This window comes from Macaca nemestrina, chromosome 4 (genome assembly GCF_043159975.1).
Source record: "Macaca nemestrina isolate mMacNem1 chromosome 4, mMacNem.hap1, whole genome shotgun sequence".
Lineage (NCBI taxonomy): Eukaryota > Metazoa > Chordata > Mammalia > Primates > Cercopithecidae > Macaca > Macaca nemestrina.
Genome location: NC_092128.1, coordinates 155,698,265 through 155,717,928, shown reverse-complemented (window position 1 = coordinate 155,717,928; position 19,664 = coordinate 155,698,265). Strand labels below are relative to the sequence as shown.

Genomic DNA, 19,664 nt, shown 5'->3' with positions numbered 1-19,664 from the left:
AGTCCACAGAACCAGCGCCCTTCCCTCCTGGAACGGACCTTCCCAAAGCCAGAGGGGCTCTAGACGGCTCAAAAAGGGGTTTCCCGGCTACCCTGGACCGATGCAGGGCACCCAGGTTCCTTCTCCAAGCACTCCAGGCCGCAGGGCAGGCTTCCCTAGGGGCAGGACCAGGCCTATAGCCCGGGGCCCGCATCCCAGGCGAGCTGCACCCTCCCGAGACCCTTCCCATCTGCGCAATGGGGACAGGGTAAGGCCCAGCAGGCCGGCTGGCGGGGGCTCCTGCGACAGCGCGGGACAGCAGGCGAGCACCGCCGGACGAGGGCCCAGGCCCACGTGCGCACCTGCTGGGAGGAAGGAGCTCGGCGCCCCGCCCCCAGCGCGGACCGGAAGTGCTGCCGTAATCCGCGCCGAGCGTCGCGAAAGCGCCGTTCCCCTTAGTGACCGGCGACGCGAGCAAAATGGCGGCGCCGGGGGTGGCGGAGGCCGTGGCGGCCTCACACCCGGCCGAGGGGGCCGAGATGGCGGAGGCGGCAGAGCTGAGCCGCGCCCTGAGCCGCCTGCTGCCGGGGCTGGAGGCCGACAGCAAACCGGGCCGGCGGCGCGCCTTAGAGGCCCTGCGGCGCGCGCTGGAGGAGCCGGGCCCTGCCGCCGACCCCACCGCTTTCCAGGGCCCCTGGGCGCGCCTGCTGCTGCCGCGCCTGCTGCGCTGCCTGAGCGACCCCGCCGAGGGCTGCCGCGCGCTAGCAGTGCACCTGCTGGGTCTGGGCCTGCGCCGCGCCGCGCGGCCCCGCGATGCCCTGCCGCGCCTGCTGCCCGCGCTCGCCGCGCGCTTGACCGGCCCCGAGCCCGCGCGCCGCCCGCCCGAGGCCTGCGAGGAGCTGCGCTTGGCCCTTGTGCAGCTGCTGGGTCTGGCCGTGGACCTGTGCGGCGCCGCGCTCGCGCCCCACCTGGACGACGCTCTGCGCGCGCTGCGCTGCTCCCTGCTGGACCCCTTCGCCGCCGTGCGCCGCGAGAGCTGCAGCTGCGCCGCCGCCCTGGCGCAGGCCACGCCCGGTGAGCACCCCGGGCCCCGCTCGCACACCCCACACTCTCACCCCCACCTCCACCTCCACGGCCCCTCTCACAACCCCCGCGGCTCGGCCCCACCCCACAACATCCCGGCCACCCCCATGGCCCGCGTCCCCCACCCGCCTGCCCCAAAGACCCCGCCCCCTCCTCTCACCACCACTGCGTCCCCTGCCTCAAGTCCCGCCACCAACGCGCCCTTCACCCGCTCCCTTGCCCTCTACCCCCACGTACCTGTTGCCTGCGCTGCCACCTGCTCCTGCTTGGCCCTCACTCACGTCACCCCTGTGTCCCCCGCTCCCCGCCTCCACCCTCCACGCCCCAAGCCCCGCCCCCACCTGCCTGCTCCCTGTGCCCCCTCCACCTGCCTATCCTCTGCCGTCCTCCTCTTTGCATCCCGCCGTCCCGCGACCCTCATCCCCCACCCTCCTCCCTGCCTGAGCCCCCTCACCCAGGCCCACGAGCCAGCTCTCCTATCCAGATCCCTGGAAACCACCGCGGAAATTCCTGTTAAGCAGTTTGGGGTGGTGTGTGCCCCGATAGCTGCCCCCTTTCCTTCCCTCTGGGGGCTTGCAGGACTTGCATCTGGTTGAGGAGACACGCTGAGACTCTGCTCTGATCATTTCACTTTCTGTCCCATTCATCCTACTCCACTGCCTTCCCTTTCTGGTTTGGACCACTGTCCTAAGTGGAAGGAGGCCGCTTCTCCCCTCCACTTTATAACGTTCCGCATCATTTTTAGAGCTCTGATCTGATCTGGTCGTTCTGTTTCCTTAACTGGCCATTCCTGCAGGGCCTTGCCCTTTCCCTCCTTTGGCTGGGATGTGGAATGATAGCAGGCGCCGGCTTCCTGCTGGCGGGAAAGCTTTCCAGAGAGGGGAACACTGATGCTATAAATCGGTGGGCGGTAGGGAGCAGGAAAGCAGTGAGAGATCTGGCCAGCTCAGGCCGTCCCAGTGATATCCCAATGATGATTTGAATGTAGTGGAAAGTGCAGGGGGTGTCAATAGGAGTAGTAGACCCGAGTTCAGGTTCTTAAAAGATCACTGCAGCTGCATGGAGAATAGGTTCCAGAAGTAAAGGAAAAGCTGGACTTGGGGAAATGCCGAGATTTCCACGTTGGTTAACTTTGGATTTCACATGGTCCAGAATTCCTGTGGAGCTCGGGAAGAGCCTTGGGCTGGACACGGCCATTGAGAATTCCTGGCATTTAATGTATTTCTCTTTAGCCCTCAACCACTTCCCTATGCCATCTGTACATCAGCCCCACGGGTGCTCCTGCTTCCTCCAGGGAGCTCCTCCTGGCCTTGCCACATTCCCTCCCCAGACCGTAGGTTCCATAGGACAGCACCATGCCCGCCTGTGCCCCTGCCCGAGCACAGCCTGCCGGGATATGTGCTCATGGTTGCTGTGGGGTGAGGGACTGTGCCTCTGCCTGGAGCGTCCCCTCATCTCCAGCACCTCTGGCCCTCCTCTCCCCTGGGTAGGGGGCCTCACCTCTGGCCTTGGTCACACTGGGCAGTGGCAGAGAGGTTGAAGAGCTCACCCAAAGTCTCACTGGAATGATGGTTTCCCAGACAAGCCCCAAGTAGTGCAGAGCTGAGGCAAGAGGCAGTGTGGATGCCAGAGACCCTTTGGTTCTGGCTTTTTTTTTTTTTTTCTTGGAGAGGGAGTTTCACTCTGTCTCCCAAGCTGGAGTGCAATGGGGTGATCTCGGCTCACTGCAACCTCCACCTCCTGCGTTCAAGCGATTCTCCTGCCTCAGCCTCCCAAGTAACTGGGATTACAGGCGCCCGCCACCTCTTGTTCTGACTTTCTGTGGGGACTTTACAAATAGGAAGTGCAGTGGCTTTGCCTAGAGTGGTTCTGGCCCAGCTTCCTGGAGGAGCCTGGGGTCTGGTCTCAGTTGGGGCTGGGCGTGCGGCCTCCCTGCTGTCCTCTGGGCTCGGCTTCTTTCCTGTGGCCTCCAGTGTCCCCCTCAGGCCTCCACCTTGGCTTCAGCAGGTCCAGGCTCTCCCATCTTCAGCCACAATAGGATTGCACCCCCAGCCTTTCCCTGCTGGTCCCTCTAAGCCCCCTGGGTTGCACAGGTGTCATCAAGGTGGGACACTTGTCCCTGAGCCTCTTCCTGTGCTGGGCGGTACAGAGCTCTGTTTGGCAGCCTGAGTTGTTTACTGTTCCTGCAGCAAGGACCTGGAGGGGAAGAGGAAGGGAGGTGAGGAGCTCCCAGGCGGGCAGCTGTCCTCTGAAAGCCCACAGAGCTGGGCAAGGCGTGTGGGAGCAGCTTTGGTAACTGGGGGCCTCCCTGTCCCTCAGACCACTTCCACATGCAGTCGGAGTCTCTGATCGGGCCCCTGATGCAGACCATCTCCCACCAGCACTGGAAGGTCCGTGTGGCCGCCATTGAAGCCACAGGTGCGGTGATCCAGTTTGGCAACGGGAAGTCCGTGGACGACGTGCTTTCCCATTTTGCTCAGCGACTGTTTGATGACGTCCCGCAGGTAACTGGTGTTTCTCCTGGACAGTCTGTTCCTCTCTCCACCACAGGCGGGCTGACGTGCTATTTTTAACTAACTCACTTGTTCTTTTTTCAGAATGCTTCATGCACCAAATGTCCTTTCATTATTCCTACTCACAGGATGTTCCTATTCACATCTTGGAAAAACTAGGAGAGAGCTGAACTGTTTTAATGTTTGATGTTATGAATTCCAAGGGTGTGAGAAAGGATGGCTTGTGTAGTTATTGTCTCTTAGACACGGTGTGTGCTTCAGCAGTTGCAGAAGCTTCCTTAGTGCTCCCATCCATCAAGATGCACTTTCCTGAAAAGCCACCGTGGTTGGTGGACCTGGCCTGGGAGAATAGTGCAGTCAGGATTAGTTTGTTGGGGATAATTATGTTGTTGGGCTTTGGAACCCACCGAGAGACGGGCAGGCAGGCAGGCAGGAGTCCTACAGATGGGACTGAGTGTCGGCTTTACTGCTGGCAGAATCTGGCCTGGAGGGCATGTCTTGGATCTGAGACCCCAGTGACTTGCTAAAATGCCACACACTGTGGCCCCCAGGGAAGCTGAGCGACCTCTGATCTTTCTGTGTCTGAGTTACCTGTCAGCGTAGTCAGACGTGATCTTCTGTGTCTGGCTTCTTCACCACGCATGGCTCCAGGTTTCAGCCTTGCAGAGGTAGGTTTCCTGATGAGAAATGGCATGGAGGTGGTGAGTTGAAGAGTCACTCGGGTATTCTGGGGCCAGGATGGAAGCCCTGACTCACTCCCTCGTCTGTGCGCTGGGGTCCACCTGTCGGGCCGGCTGTAGGTGTGACACAGCACCTGCCCAGGATGCCCCTGCTTTGCCTCCATGGCCAGGCTTCATTCCCGGGCGCGCTCCCTCCAGCGGTAGTGTGGCTGCCTTGGGGCTGTGCGCAGAGACACAGGGGGACCCTTCCCCACCAGGAGCCTTCGTTCACCCCCTTGGTCTCATCAGGCCAGCGGAAATTGAGTCACCATGTGTGCTGGCCGGCCCCTCCTGGAGCTGGTGTGGGTTCAGCACCAGGCAGCACAGAGGGCCCGTAAGCACATTAGGCTCTGCCCGGTGGGGAGAAAGTGGGCAGAGTGCGGGGTCAGTGTCCATGCTGCCTGGCACTTGGCAGCAGGCACTTCTGGCAATGACTGAATACTTGGGCTGCGGAGGGCAGTTCAGGGGGCCAGGGCAAGAACAGAGCCCAGTGAGAAGTGCAGGCAGCCGGCTGGTTTTCTCTCCCACCTTCCTTAAGCCTGAGGCAGAGTATGGCCAGCAAGGAACGTGGTGTCTGTGTCGTGGGCCAAGTCTTATTCCTCAAAACAGTGTGATGACTCTATGGAGAGCTCTGTGTGCATACTGAAGCTGCATAGCTGATAGCTGTCGGTGTAACCTACCGTCACTGTCTAAAAATACCGTCACTGTCTAAAAATACTGTCACTGTATCGATAGCTGTCTATAAATACTGGAACTCTGTGGCACTCTCTGTAAATACTGGAACTCTCTAGCTAGCTGCAGACGGTGTAACTCAGTGTAACTGTACCATAACTGTAAAAATACCGTAACTGCGTGTCGATAGCTGTCTATACATGCTGTAACTGTATTGGTAGCTATGCATGAACCGCCTACTCTGTATCAGTAGCTGTTAGAAATCTGACATCACATCATTGATCTGAAGCAAGCTTGTCCAACCTGCGGCCTGCGGGCCACGTGCTGCCTAGGACTGCTTTGAATGCCGCCCAGCACCAATTCATAAACTTTCTTAGAATGTTATGATATTTTTTTGTGATTTTTTTTCTTTTAGCTCGTCAGCCATCATTAGTGTTAGTGTTATTTTACGTATGGCCCAAGACAATTCTTCCAGCATGGCCCATTTCTTCCCAGTGGGGTTTGCATCTTGTTAGCAGAGACCCTGCACGGCCTTTCATGTGAGTTTCATGTGGAGTCGGGTGCTGCCCCTTTTACTCTGATCAGCCCTGGGACCCCATCCTGGAGCTCACTGTGCGCTCCTTGCAGACACCTCGAGCCCCTCAACAACCCAGGGATTGGAGCCCTGGGACCCCATCCCCTCTGCACAGAAGGTCCTGACTGCCTTCTGACTTGTAGGAGACCTTCCAGCAGCCTGCTAGACTAGGCTTAAATCACTCAACTTCACTGGAAGGGCCCAGAAATAACTTCATCTCCTCCTTACGAGGCTCGGAGGCCTCAGAGCTCACTCAGATAGCTCAGCCAGGTGAGCCTCAGAGCAAGGTCAGGACGTGGGTGGTCTAGCCGCCCTGGAGCCTTAGGCCCCGGGACGGTGGTGTCTGAAGTTGTGGAAAGGGGGGTGTCCCAGTGTGCCAGGGGCTACTGCATCTCCCCACGTACACATGACTGGAGCTCCCAGCCAGGACACTGGCATCCAGAACGCCGGCGAGGCAGGCAGGACGGACGTATGGCCGTGCAGTTGTGAAGCAGGCCCTGAACAAACTGCCCTGTGCCGCCCTTAGGTGGGTGGCTTATGGACTTCGCCCTGCAAGGGTGCCCTGGTTGTTGCCAGGCCTGCAGTCGGCAGCTGCTCAGCTTTGCTGCAGTTTTCCTGCTCGATGTGTGCTGCTGGTGAGACCACCAGACCTGTTCTTGTCAAGAGGACCTTCCAGGAACATTGGATGTTACAGGAGAGGCTGGGGCTGCATGGACAGCTTTTCAGAGATGAGTATTTGTCACGTTCCTGCCAAGTACCTGTTTGGCATTTGTATGCCTTCTTTTGATAAATGTCTATTCAGATCTGTCCATTTTTAAATCGAGTTACTAGATTTTTTTTCTATTGAGTTTGAGCACCTTATGGATTCTGGTTGTGAGTCCCTTTTCCGATGGGTATTTATGCAGCTGTTTTCTCCCATCCTGTGGGTCGTCTCCTCACTGTTGATGGTTTTCTTTGCTGTGCAGAAGCTTTTTAACTTGGTATGATCCCATTTGCCCATTCCTTCTTTGGTGGCCTGTGCTTTGGGCATTTTACTCAAGAAACCTTTGTCCAGACCATATCCCAGAAAGTTTCCGCAATGTTTTCTTGTAGTGGTTTCATAGTTTGAAGTCTTAGATTGAGGTCTTTAATCCATTTTGATTTGACTTTTGTACATGGCGAGAGACAGGGGTCCAGTTTCATTCTTCTGCATATGGATATCTAGTTTTCCCAGCACCATTTATTGAAGAAACTGCCCTTTCCCCAAGGTATGTCCTTAGCACCTTTGTCAAAATAAGTTCACTGTAAGTGTATGGATTTAATTTCTGAGTTCTCTATTCTGTTCCATCGGTCTGTGTGTCTGTTTTTATGCCAGTGCCATGCTGTTTTGATTGCTGTAGTTCTGTAGTATAAATTTTTTATGCCAGTGCCATGCTGTTTTGGTCGCTGTAGCTCTGTAGTATAAATTGAAGTCAGGTAATGTGATCCCTCTGGTTTTTTGTTTGTTTGTTTTTGTCATGTTTTTTGCTCAGGATGACTTTGGCTCTTCAGGGTCTTTTGAGGTTCCATATAAATTTTAGGATTATTTTTTCTGTTTCTGTGGAGAATGTCATTGGTATTTTGATAGGGATTACACTGAGTCTGTAGATTGCTTTGGGTGGTTTTGACATTTTAACAGTATTGATTCTTCCAGTCCATGTACATGGAGTATGTTACCATTTTTTGTGTGTGTCTTCTTCAATTTTCTCACATCAGTGTTTTGTAGTTTTCATTGTAGAGATCTTTCACTTCTTTGGTTAAGTTAATTCCTAGGTATCTTATTTTGTTTGTAGCTATTGTAAATGGAATTACTTTCTTGATTTCTTTTTCAGATTTGTTCACTGTTGGCATGTAGAAATGCTACTGGTTTTTGTTTGGTGATTTTTGTATCCTGCAACTTTACTGAATTTATCTGTTCTAATTTTTTTTGTGTGTGGAGTCTTCAGGTTTTTCCAAATGTAAGATTATATCATCTGCAAACAAGGATAATTCTCTTGCTTTTCAATTTAGATTCTCTTTATTTCTCTTCTCTGATCGTTCTAGCTAGTGCTTCCAGTACTGTGTTGACTAACAGTGGTGAAAGCGAGCATCCTTGTCTTGCTCCAGATTTAGAAGAAAGCCTTTGAGTTTTATCCCCATTCAGTGTGATACTAGCTGTGAGTCTCGTATATGACTTTTTTTTGTGCTGAGGTATTTTCCTTCTATACCCAGTTTTTTGAGGATTTTTATCATGAGGGGATGTTGAATTTTATGCTTTTTCTGCATCAATTGAAATAATCACATAGTTCTTGTCCTTCATTCTGCTAATATGATGTGTCACATTGGTGGATTTGTGTATGTTGAGCCATCCTTGTATACCTGGAATAAATCCCACTTGGTCATGATGAATGATCTTTCTAATGTGCTGTTGAAACACTGTCTTGTTGAGGAAATTTTGCATCTGTATTCTTCAGGGATATTGTCCTGTAGTTTTCTTTTTCGATTGCATCTTTGTCTGGTTCTGGTATCAGGGTAGTACTGTCCTCATAAATTAAGCTTGGAGGTATTCTTTTCTCTTCTATTTCTTGGAATAGTTTGAGTAGGGGTGACCTTAGTTCTTTAAATGTTTGATAAAATTTGGCAGTGAAGTACTGGGTCCCAGGCTTTTCTTTGCTGGGTGGCTTTTCATTGCAGCTTCAATATCATTACTTGTTACTGGTCTGTTCGAGGTTTGGATTTCTTTATGATTGAATCTTGGTAGGTTGTATGTGTCTAGGAATTGATCCATTGTTTCTAGGTTTTCCAATTTGTTGGCATATAGTTGCTCATGGTGTAGTTGCTCACGGTGCAGGTGCTCACGGTGCAGGTGCTCACAGTGCAGCTGCTCACGGTGCAACTGCTCACGGTGCCGGTGCTCACGGTGCCGGTGCTCACGGTGTCGGTGCTCACGGTGTCACAGTGTCGGTGCTCACGGTGCAGTTGCTCACGGTGTTGGTGCTCACGGTGCAGTTGCTCACGGTGTCGGTGCTCATGGTGCAGCTGCTCACGGTGTTGGTGCTCACGGTGCCGGTGCTCACGGTGCAGCTGCTCACGGTGCAGTTGCTCATGGTGTCGGTGCTCACGGTGCAGTTGCTCATGGTGTCGGTGCTCATGGTGCCAGTGCTCACGGTGCAGTTGCTCATGGTGTCGGTGCTCACGGTGCAGTTGCTCACGGTGCAGTTGCTCACGGTGTCGGTGCTCACGGTGCAGGTGCTCACGGTGTCGGTGCTCACGTTGCCGGTGCTCACAGTGCAGTTGCTCATGGTGTCGGTGCTCACGGTGCAGTTGCTCACGGTGTTGGTGCTCACGGTGGCGGTGCTCACGGTGCAGGTGCTCACGGTGCAGGTGCTCACGGTGGCGGTGCTCATGGTGGCGGTGCTCACGGTGCAGTTGTTCACGGTGTTGGTGCTCACGGTGCAGTTGCTCACAGTGTCGGTGCTCACGGTGCATTTGCTCACGGTGCAGCTGCTTACGGTGTCGGTGCTCACGGTGCAGTTGCTCATGGTGTCGGTGCTCACGGTGCAGTTGCTCACGGTGCAGTTGCTCATGGTGTTGGTGCTCACGGTGCAGGTGCTCACGGTGTCGGTGCTCACGGTATAGTTGCTCATGGTGTAGTTGCTCATGGTGTCGGTGCTCACAGTGCAGTTGCTCATGGTATCGGTGCTCACGGCGCAGGTGCTCACGGTGCAGTTGCTCACGGTGCAGTTGCTCACGGTGCAGTTGCTCACGGTGCAGGTACTCACGGTATAGTTGCTCACAGTGTAGTTGCTCACGGTGTCGGTGCTCACGGTGCAGTTGCTCATGGTGTCGGTGCTCACAGTGCAGTTGCTCACGGTGCAGTTGCTCATGGTGTCAGTGCTCACGGTGCAGGTGCTCACGGTGCAGTTGCTCACAGTGCAGTTGCTCACAGTGTCGGTGCTCACGGTGTCGGTGCTCACAGTGCAGTTGCTCACGGTGTCGATGCTCACGGTGTAGTTGCTCATGGTGTCAGTGCTCACAGTGTAGTTGCTCATGGTATAGTTGTTCACTGTGTCGTTGCTTATATTGTAGTTGCTTATGGTGTGGTTGCTCGTATGCTAGTTGCTCATGGTGTAGCTGCTCACAGTGTCATTGCTCATGGTGTCGCTGCTCACAATGTTGTTATGGTGTAGTTGATCACAGTCTCTAATGATGCTTTGAATTTCTGTAGTATCAGTTGTGTAATGTCCCCTTTTTGATCTGATTTTATTTACTTGGATCTTTTTCTTAGTCTGGTTAAAGGTGTGTCGATTTTGCTTATCTGTTCAAAAAGCTAACTTTTCATTTTGTTTGTCTTTTGTATTTTTTTGTTTCGATTTCATTTATTTCTGCTCTTATTTCTTCTACTAACTTTGGGTTTGGTTTGCTCTTGCTTTCCTAGTTCTTTTCGACACAGCGTTAAGTTGCTCTTTGAAGTTGCCTGCTTTTTGGCTGTAGGTGCTGATTGCTATACACTTGCCTCCTAGTGCTGCTTTTGTTGTTTTGGCATATTGTGTTTCCATTTTCATTTAAGAATTTTTTAAATTTCCTTCTTAATTTTGTCATTGACCCACTGGTCATTCAGGAGCATATTATTTAATTTCCATGTATTTGTATAGTTTCCGAAGTTCTTGTTATTAATTTCAGTGTCCTGTTTTAAGGCTTGTTTCGTGGCCTAACATATGGTCTATCCTTGAGAATGATCCATGTGCTGAGGAGAAGAATGTGTATTATGTAGCTGTTTGATGCAGCGTTCTATAAATATCTATTAGGTACATTAGGTCTATAGCGCAGATTAAGTCCGATGTTTCTTTGTTGATTTTGTCTCTGGATTATTTGTCTAATACTGGAAGTGGGGCGTTGAAGCCTCTAGCTGTTACTGTGTTGGAGTCTGTCTCAACAGACAATATTTGGTTTATATATCTGGATATTCCAGTGTTGGGTGAATATATATTTAAAGTTATGTCCTCTTGCTGAGTTGACCCCTTTATCATTATATGATGACCTTTGTCTCTTAATATAGTTTTCGTCTTGAAATCTGTTTTGTCTAAGTATAGCTATCCCTGCTCTTTTTTTGGTTTCCATTTGTACAGAATATCTTTTTGCATCCCTTTATTTTCAACCTACGTGTGCCTTTTTGGTGACGTGTGTTTCTTGTCAGCAACAGATAGCTGGGTCCTGGTTTTCTTACCCATCCAGCCACTCTGTCTTTTGAATGGAGAGTTTAGTCTGCTTACATTCAATGTTGTTATTGATAAGTAAGGACTTACTCCTGTCGTTTTGTTGTTTTCTGGTTGTTTTGTGGGCTGCTCTTCCTTCTTGCCTTCTTGTCTTCCTTTTTATGAAGATGATTTTCTCTGTTTTTTTTCCGTATGTTTTAATTTCTTTTTGTTTTTTGTGTATCTGTTGTAGGGTTTTTTATTTGAAGTTACCAGGAGGCTTGCAAATAACATAACCCATTATTTTAAACTGATGGCAACTGAACACTGATTGTAAAAACAAACCAGCAGCAAAGAAAAAATGAATAGAAACGCTACAGTTTAATTTTATCCCCTCTGTTTTTTAACTTCTTGTTGTTTTTATAACTTTGTCTTGAAAAGTCATTGTAGTTATTTTTATTCATTTATTTATTTTTATTGCTTTATTTTTGAGATGGAGTCTTGCTCTGTCACCTAGGCTGGAGTGTAATGGTGCCATCTCGGCTCACTGCAACCTCCACCTCCCAGGTTCAAGCGATTCTCCTGCCTCACCCTGCTGAGTAACTGGGATTACAGGCATCCACCACCACACCTGGCTAATTTTTGTATTTTTTAGTAGAGTCGGGGTTTCACCATATTGGCCAGGCTTGTCTCGAACTCCTGAGCTCAGGTGATCTGCCCGCCTCGGCCTCCCAAAGTACTGGGATTACAGGTGTGAGCCACCGCGCCCAGCTAGCTAGTTATTTTTCATGGGCTCATCTTTTAGTCTTTCTAGGCAAGGTGTGAAGAGTTTACACCCCACAGTTACAGTGTTACAACAGTCTGTGTTTTTCTGCATGCTTACTGTTCCCAGTGAGTTATATCCTTTTAGATGATGTGTTATTGCTGCTCAGCATCCTTATTTTTCAGACTGAAGAAGACTCTTTAACATTTCTTGTAGGACAGGTCTGATGTTGATGAAAATTCAGCTTTTGTTTGTCGGGGAAAGTCTGTCTCCCTCATGTTTGAAGGATTTTTCACTGGATATACGAGGATGAAAGTTTACTCTCCTTGAGCACTTTAAATATGCCACGCCACTGTCTCCTGGCCAGTGAGGGCTCCTCTGAGAGGTCGTTGCCGGGCGTACTGGAGCTGTGTTGTATGTGATTTGTTGGTTTTTTTTCTCTTGGTACTTTTAGAACCCTTTCTTCATCCTCGATCTTTAGGAGTTTGATTGTTAAATGTCTTGAGGTAGTTTTATTGGGTTAAATCTGGTTGGTGTTCTGTAGCCTTCTTGTACTTGAGTGCTGGTATCTTTTTCTAGGTTTGGAAAAGTCTTTGATATTATCCCTTTGAGCAAACGTTCTACCCCGATTTCTCTCTCTCTACCTGCTCTTGAAGGCCAGGAACTCTTAGATTTGCCCCTTTGAGGCTATTTTCTAGATCCTGTACATGTGCCTCATTCTTTCTATTCTTTTTTCTTTTGTCTCTATGTGTTTTCAAATAGCCCATCTTCGAGCTGCTCACTAGTTCTTTCTTCTGCTTAGTCAGTTCTGCTGTTAAGAGGCTCCGATGCATTCTTCAGTATGCCCATCGCTTTTTTCAACTCCAGAATTTCTGCCTGATGCTTTTTAATTATTTCAGTCTCTTTGTTAATTTCTCTGATAGGATTCTGAATTCCTTCTCCATGTTATCTTGGATTTTGCTGGGCGTCCTCAAACAGCTATTTTGAGTTTTCTGTCTGAAGGGTCACCTATCCCTGTCACGCCAGGATTGGTCACTGGTGCCTTATTTAGTTCACTTGGTGAGATCATGTTTTCCTGGATGCTCCTGATGCTTGTGGCTGTCGGTCAATGTCGCTAGGTATTTACTGTCATTTTTGCAGTCTGGGCTTGTTTGTACCCATCCTTCTTGCGAAGGCTTCTAATTCATTTATTTTGCTTTTTAGGACAAAAATTGAAAAACATCCTGCTTTGTTAAACTGTTACATGGCAGTGAGGTATTCAGTGTTGTTTTTGAACTAAAAGAAAAGGGATAATCCGTCTCATGCTAATTAGAATTTGCAGATTTCTTATGATACTAAGTCGAGACTGATAGAAAAGGTGGTGGCAGTCCATGAGACTCAGGAGCAGCCCCAAATCCTACCCTGCAGCTGCCCTTGCTATGAGGTGAGATGTTGGAAGCTCCTTTCTACAAAAGAAGTCGATCTGTGGGTTCCAACGGACAGGCGGCCGTCCTGGGCAGGGCCCTGCAGAGACCCTGGCACAGGTGCAGGAGGTCAGGGAGGAGAAAGCAGCGAGTCCGACCCAGCGAGTTCAGACTGCTCCCCGGCTGCCGGCCTGGGGCAGAGTGTGCTCAGGCCTTGCCGTGTGGCCCTGGATGCCTGCCCGTCTCCTGGAGAGGGCCCCATCACATGTGTTTGGGCTCGGTACTGGCTGCAGTCTGGCTTGTCTCAGTCACGCCCTCTGCCCGACAGGCTTTCTAGCATCTCAGCACATGGCACAGGCTGAGCTTGGAGTTTGCCACTCACATGGATTAGCGTCCTGGCAGGTGCGGCCATGAGTGGTGCCTGTTGACTGCATTAAACCCTGGGGCATCTCTGCTCGAGACCCGCCAGCGCCATGTGTGAAGACAACAGTGACAGCTTGTTCTGTGGTGACTCTCTAACCGGGTGGTGGAGTGGCCATGGAGCTGATTTGGGTTTCTCAGTTGTTATATGGGTACTTGTATTTGTGGTTGCTAGTAAGGCCCTGTGTCAGTTAATAACCCCCGCAAATGCACCACGCATTCCTGTGTCCCCTATGCTGTGTCCCCGATGCACGCTTCCCTGCTGCTCGCACACCAAGAGTCGCCTGTGCTTACCACACAGGGAGCGGGAGTCAGGCGCGTTGGGCCCCTCCTTGTGTGAACTTGTCTACCCCTCACAGGACCTCAGTGACGAGCCCTGTCAGTCATTCCTATCCATTTTCCAGGTGGGAATGAACTTCGGTTCGGAGCGGTCAGGCCAGGGCCCGGGTCCCAGGCTGGCAGGGACAGATCCTAGATGCGATCTGCTTGGCTCTAGGCCTTGTTGGAGCCGGGGCGGAGCAACCCCTCCTCCGAGTCCCAGTGAGCGACCACGCCATGGGCACAGCTGCTGCTCGGGTCCCCTGCACCTACACGTGACTGTGAGTGCTATTGCTAATGGTGCATGGCTGTGCGGAGATGCTTCATCCAAAGTGTCAGGAGGGAGGAGGGTCCTGCGCCCCACAGCCCAGCCAGGCACTGATGGCACCACAGAGTCGGCCCCTGGCCTCACAGGGGATGACTCTGAAGCTCGTTCACACCCCAGAGCTCCCTGGATCAGTCTATAGCTGGCTTCAGCCACACCACTTCCTCACCCAGCTTCTTCTTGGCTGTTCCCAGTTCCCTTTGAGGAGTGTTGGTGCTGGTCCCCATCTCAGGCACTGCCCTTTGGGAGCTTGGCTAGGGCACTTGGTGTCTGTTAAGCTGGTTTCTTCTGCCTGCGTAGGCAAGGTAGGCAGAGGCCCTCGTGCCGCCTTTTCAGACACCCAGCAGCAGAACCAGGGACCTTGCTGGTTTCCTCCTGAGTCCCTGGGCTCTGGGACCAGATGCCTTTGAGGTCTGGCCATAGTGCACCATACGTGCTGTAGCCCTGGCTCACTGAGCACCCAGGGTGAGAAAGACACAGCCTGGCCAGGAGGTTTTCATGCAGAAGACTGAACACGCGGCGCGGCTCAGGCAGCAGCTAGGAGCCTGCTCTCGCCAATAGGACCAGGCCGGGGCACGGGGGACTTGTGTGTGAGGCTGCAGGACAGCAGCATTCCTCTCTGGCCCAGCCGGGGGGGACTGGCAGAGCTGGCTGGGACCCAGACTTGGTGGCGCCCAGGACCCCGGCCATGCACCTCTGCCTTGGGGATGGCATCCAGGTGGTGGTAGGTGGCCCAGGACCTGGCCGTGCCTCTGCGTCAGGCAGCGCCTGCATAGCGGCACTCAGAGCTGTGCTGTGGCATCAACTCCAGCATCCCCTTTGCCTACACGAATCCTTATCCCTTCCTCTCGTGCACAGGTCCGGCGGGCGGTGGCCTCTGTGGTAGGCGGCTGGCTGCTGCGTCTGCGCGACCGCTACTCCTTCTTCCACAAGCTCATCCCTCTGCTGCTCAGCAGCCTCAGCGATGAGGTGCCCGAGGTCAGGTACGTGGGCAGGCGTCCAGCCGGCGGCCACGGGCCCTGCTTCCTAAACAGTCGTGTATAGCAGTGGTGGTTTCTCTTCGCTCAGAATCTGTCACAGAAACCTGCTCGTGTCCCTTCGTCCCTGTGCTCTGAGGTGATGTGCCATACAGAAGGCCTCTGGTTTTGTAAACGTCATTTCACATCTTTTTAGCATTTGACTGAGTAATGGACAGAGATCAGACGGCCCACTTGGTGTACTGTCCGTAGAGTGCTCACAAGATGAACGGGATTTCTGGTCCACCTTTTCTGGGGTTAGGGAGCTTCCCACTCTCATGTGATGGGGTCTTTAGGCGACCCGTGTCCTGGCACAGCCCTGCGACCTCCTGGGCATCTCTGGGAACTTGCAGGGCCCTTCCCTGTGTGCCCTCCCCTGCGTGCCCTGCCCTGAGCCGCTGTTGTCCATCTGTTGTGCCACAGGCAGCTGGCTGTCAGCCTCTGGGAAGACGTTGGCCTGCAGTGGCAGAAGGAGAATGAGGAGGACCTGAAGGACAAGCTGGACTTTGCCCCTCCCACCCCACCCCATTACCCTCCACATGGTGAGTGACCGAGGCAGAGGGAGCGCCAGGAGGCGAGCGCTTGTTGGGTAGGAAAGGGGCTTCTGAACCTGAAGGAAGCTTCAGCTCTTGGCGTTCTGAGCCCAGGCAGCCGCATTGGAAAGGTGCAGGCATCTCCCCATTGTGCTGGGACTCCTACGTCCCAGGCACCTGGGACCTCCCTGCGTCCTAGGCAGAGCACGTCTCTCCTCAGCATCTGGGAAGCCCCCGTGTACCTCGCAGTGACCTCTCCCCTCCTCTGACCAGCTTTATTTTAAAAAGGCCGTGGGCTTCTGAAAGTGTCCAGTGCACTGCTAGATGGTGTCCGCCCCCCTCCCTTGGCTGTGCACACAAGGGTGCACTGAACTCTGGGTTCCTGGGCAGCTCTGCTGGTGGTTGGGGGATGTTGGAAACAGTGGGATAAGGGGCTCATCATTTCACCAAGACAGAGCTCAGCACAAGGGCCACGGATGAGGTGAGGTCTTCGTGGTTCCACATGATTTCCAACCTGGGAACAGGGTCCCCTGCTGCGTGGCCTCCCGCCCTTCCCACATTTGCTCCCTGGCCATGTTGCGGGCACCCATGTGTGTCTCTGCAGAGCCCAGCAGGTCTGGCTGAGTCTGAGTGGAGGCTCCCAGGTCCGGCCCCAACACACTTGCTCTGCCATGCCACTGGCCCACCTCGGGCATCATCTGTGTGGAAACCACTCTGTCGTGGGGCTGAGTGTCTTCCACTTGCACATGGTCAGGTGTTTTCATCACTTGAGTCTGTCTGCAGGGTGTCTTCTTAAAAGTGAATAATAGATACGCACTGATGAGGACAGAAAGTAGGTGAAGCATAGCCCAAATCAGATGCCCAGCCCAAATCAACCAGATACCCAGCCCAAATCAATCAGATGCCCAGCCCAAATCAATCAGATGCCCAGCCCAAATCAATCAGATGCCCAGCCCAAATCAATCAGATGCACAGCCCAAATCAATCAGATGCCCAGCCCAAATCAATCAGATGCCCAGCCCAAATCAATCAGATGCACAGCCCAAATCAGATACCCTGAGAGATTTGCAGCCTCAACTTACTTCCCATGTCACCTCCCTGGCCTAGTCCAGGCACTGAAGTAGCCCAGGGTCAAGTCCTGGAGGGAAGTGTTGTACTCTGTCAAATACAGCATTAAAGCGGCTTCTTGGCTGGGCATGGTGGCTCACGCCTGTATCCCAGCTACTCGGGAGGCCAGGGTGGATCACTGGAGCCCAGGAGTTGGAGACCAACCTGGGCAACACAGCAAGACTCCGACTCTACAAATATTTTAACAAAAACAAAATAAATTCGCCGGGTGTGGTGGTGCACATCTGTATCCCAGCTGCTCTGGAGGCTGAGGTGGGAGGATCACTTGGGTCCAGGAGGTTGAGGCTGCGGTGAGCTATGACCACGCCCCTGCACTCCAGCCTGGGTGACAGAGTGAGACCCCGTATAAAAAAAAAAAAAACAGTTTCTTGTATCTGGTGTTGATATTTGGTGCCCTGTTAAATCCCCGCCCACAGAACCGTGACTCCTCCCAAGCCTGTGAGTCTCAGGGCTGCTGTTCCTCCCGGTCGGCATTCTCCACCTTGCAGCCCCCCCACAATGCACAGTTGCTGTACAGGGAAAGCACACGTGTTTGGAAAAGGCACAGAAGTTAGTTGCAAGCAAGGTTTGTTCTGATGGAGTGAAGCCAGTGTGAGAACGCTCCGTCTTTCTTTTTTTTTTTTGGAGACAGAGTTTCACTCTTGTTGCCCAGGCTGGAGTGCAATGACTCAGTCTTGGCTCACTGCAACCGCCACCTCCCAGGTTCAAGTGATTCTCCTGCCTCAGCCTCCCGAGTAGCTGGGATTATAGGCACGCGCCACAACGCCCAGCTAATTTTGTATTTTTAGTAGAGACAGGGTTTTGCCATGTTGGCCAGGCTGGTCTCGAACTCCAAACGTCAGGTGATCCGCCTGCCTCAGCCTCCCAAAGTGCTGGGATTACAGAGGTGAGCCACCACACCTGGACAACTTAATCTGTTTTAAAATGTGGAATTTAGGCTGGGCATGGTGGCTCATGCCTGTAAACCCAGCACTTTGGGAGGCTGAGGCAGGCAGATCATGAGGTCAGGAGATTGAGACCATCCTGGCTAACACAGTGAAACCCCGTCTCTACTAAAAATACAAAAAAAAAAAAAAATTAGCCAGGTGTGGTGGCGGGCATCTGTAGTCCCAGCTACTCGGGAGGCTGAGGTGGGAGAATGGCATGAACCCGGGAGGTGGAACTTGCAGTGAGCCAAGATCGCGCCACTGCACTCCAGCCTGGGCGACAGAGTGAGACTCCATCTCAGAAAAAAGAAGAGGAACTGTATTTGCAAACTATGCCTCTGAAAACGAGTTAATTTTAACATATAAAACACTTAGGGCCGGGCATGGTAGCGGGCGCCTGTGGTCCCAGCTACTTGCGAGGCTGAGGCAGGAGAATGGTGTGAACCTGGGAGGAGGAGCTTGCAGTGAGCCGAGATTGCACCACTGCACTCCAGCCTGGGGGACGGAGCGAGACTTCATCTCAAAAAAAAAAAAAAAAAAAAATATGGAAGTTAGACACGAGGCCGCTTACGAACTCTCTGTTGAACTCGCACTGTCTGCGCGCCGGTGATGGGAGTGGAATCCCACGCGTGCTGTGGTTCTCTGGCAGTGCCCCTCCGTCCAGCCACCTGGGGTGAGCTTCTGCGCTGGTCGCACCTAGAAGCTAAGCTGTGGGTTGTTTGCCTCTGGCGATTTCAGCTGGGCTCTCCTCACCGATGAGGAAATGCTGCTCCTTAAAGAGGATCCAGCCTGTGTGCCTAATTCATGCTACACGGAGCTCACGCTGCGTGGCAAATTGTTCTCCACGTGCTCACTGAGAAGCCAGTGGAAGGCCCTTCAGGTGTCAGTGGGGCAGGAACGCCGTCCCTGAGACACAGGAGGGTCCAGTCCTTCCTGCTGTGCACCAGAGAGGGAGGCAGAGGTGGGCAGGGACAGTTTCTGGAAGGTACGATCCTTGGAATGCGGTAAAGGAGAAGACAGAGCAAAGCACACACATATACGCAAACACATACACATATTCACAGGCATGCACATGCACACGTGTATACACATCTGTGCACACACGCGTACATGCATAGCCTCGCACACGTGTACACATATACACATCTGTGCACACGTACGTGCATATCCACGCACACACGTGCACATACATATACACATGTACACATGTACATATACATCCCGCCCTGCCCTCGCCAACTGGCTGGCCCTGGTAGTAGGTTCCCGGAAGGGGCTTCCTCCCTGTGGTGGAAACACAGGCTCTTTCGAGGCTGCCTGATTTAGAATTGGTGCAAGGACTTGGGACTCTTCCTGACTGATAATTGCAAAAACAGTTATCCATGCCGAGGCGTGGAGAGTGTCGTTAGGCACAGAATTTTTGTTTCGAGTAGAGCAGAGTAAATTTAGAATTGAATTACAATCAGAGTCAGTGGCATAAGCACTACATTTTGTTAGATTTTTGGCATTTTCCCCTCAAATTACTTTGCTTCAGTCTGTAGATTTGAATTTTAAATACGATTTCTCAGATTTTTTTCTACAGTATTTTAAATGTCAGATCAGAAGATTATCTGAGTCTCTTCCTCAGAAGTTTGCACTGGCCTTGTATCGCCAAGCAAATGCCCTCCCTACCATCCTGCCGCTCCCGCCCGCCGTGCCCAGGGTCTGTGACGCCCTCCTTACCATCCTGCCGCCCCCCGGCCACCATGCCCAGGGTCTGTGATGCCCTCCTTACTATCCTGCCGCCCCCACCCATCGTGCCCAGGGTCTGTGATGTCCTCCTTAACATCCTGCTGCCCTTGCCCGCCATGCCCAGGGTCTGTGACGCCCTCCCTACCATCCTGCCGCCGCCGCCCGCCGTGCCCAGGGTCTGTGACGTCCTCCTTAACATCCTGCTGCCCCTGCCCGCCATGCCTAGGGTCTGTGATGCCCTGCTTACCATCCTGCTGCCCCCTGCCCACCCTGCCCAGAGTCTGTGACATCCCTTCCCCCAGGACCATACTGCGTTCACCCTTCAGGGCTACAGCTCTGTGAGTTTTGAGCAGCATTGCCTCTGTCCCCCGC

The 19,664-nt window shown here is 52.7% G+C and overlaps 1 protein-coding gene across 2 annotated transcripts in view; it reads left to right on the top strand.

The window, feature by feature from the left end:
- Positions 1 to 436: 436 nt before the first annotated feature.
- LOC105483493 (dynein axonemal assembly factor 5) overlaps positions 437 to 19,664 on the top strand; it is a 54,522-nt gene continuing 35,294 nt past the window's right edge. Inside the window, exons 1-4 of one of the 2 annotated variants that reach the window (XM_071095481.1) lie at positions 437 to 1,053; positions 3,382 to 3,566; positions 14,820 to 14,944; positions 15,401 to 15,519. In XM_071095481.1, coding sequence (XP_070951582.1) covers positions 459 to 1,053; positions 3,382 to 3,566; positions 14,820 to 14,944; positions 15,401 to 15,519 — 1,024 coding nt within the window. In that variant the 5' untranslated portion in view covers positions 437 to 458. The remainder of the gene's footprint in view (positions 1,054 to 3,381; positions 3,567 to 14,819; positions 14,945 to 15,400; positions 15,520 to 19,664) is intronic. The other variant, XM_071095482.1, reaches the window with a different exon arrangement.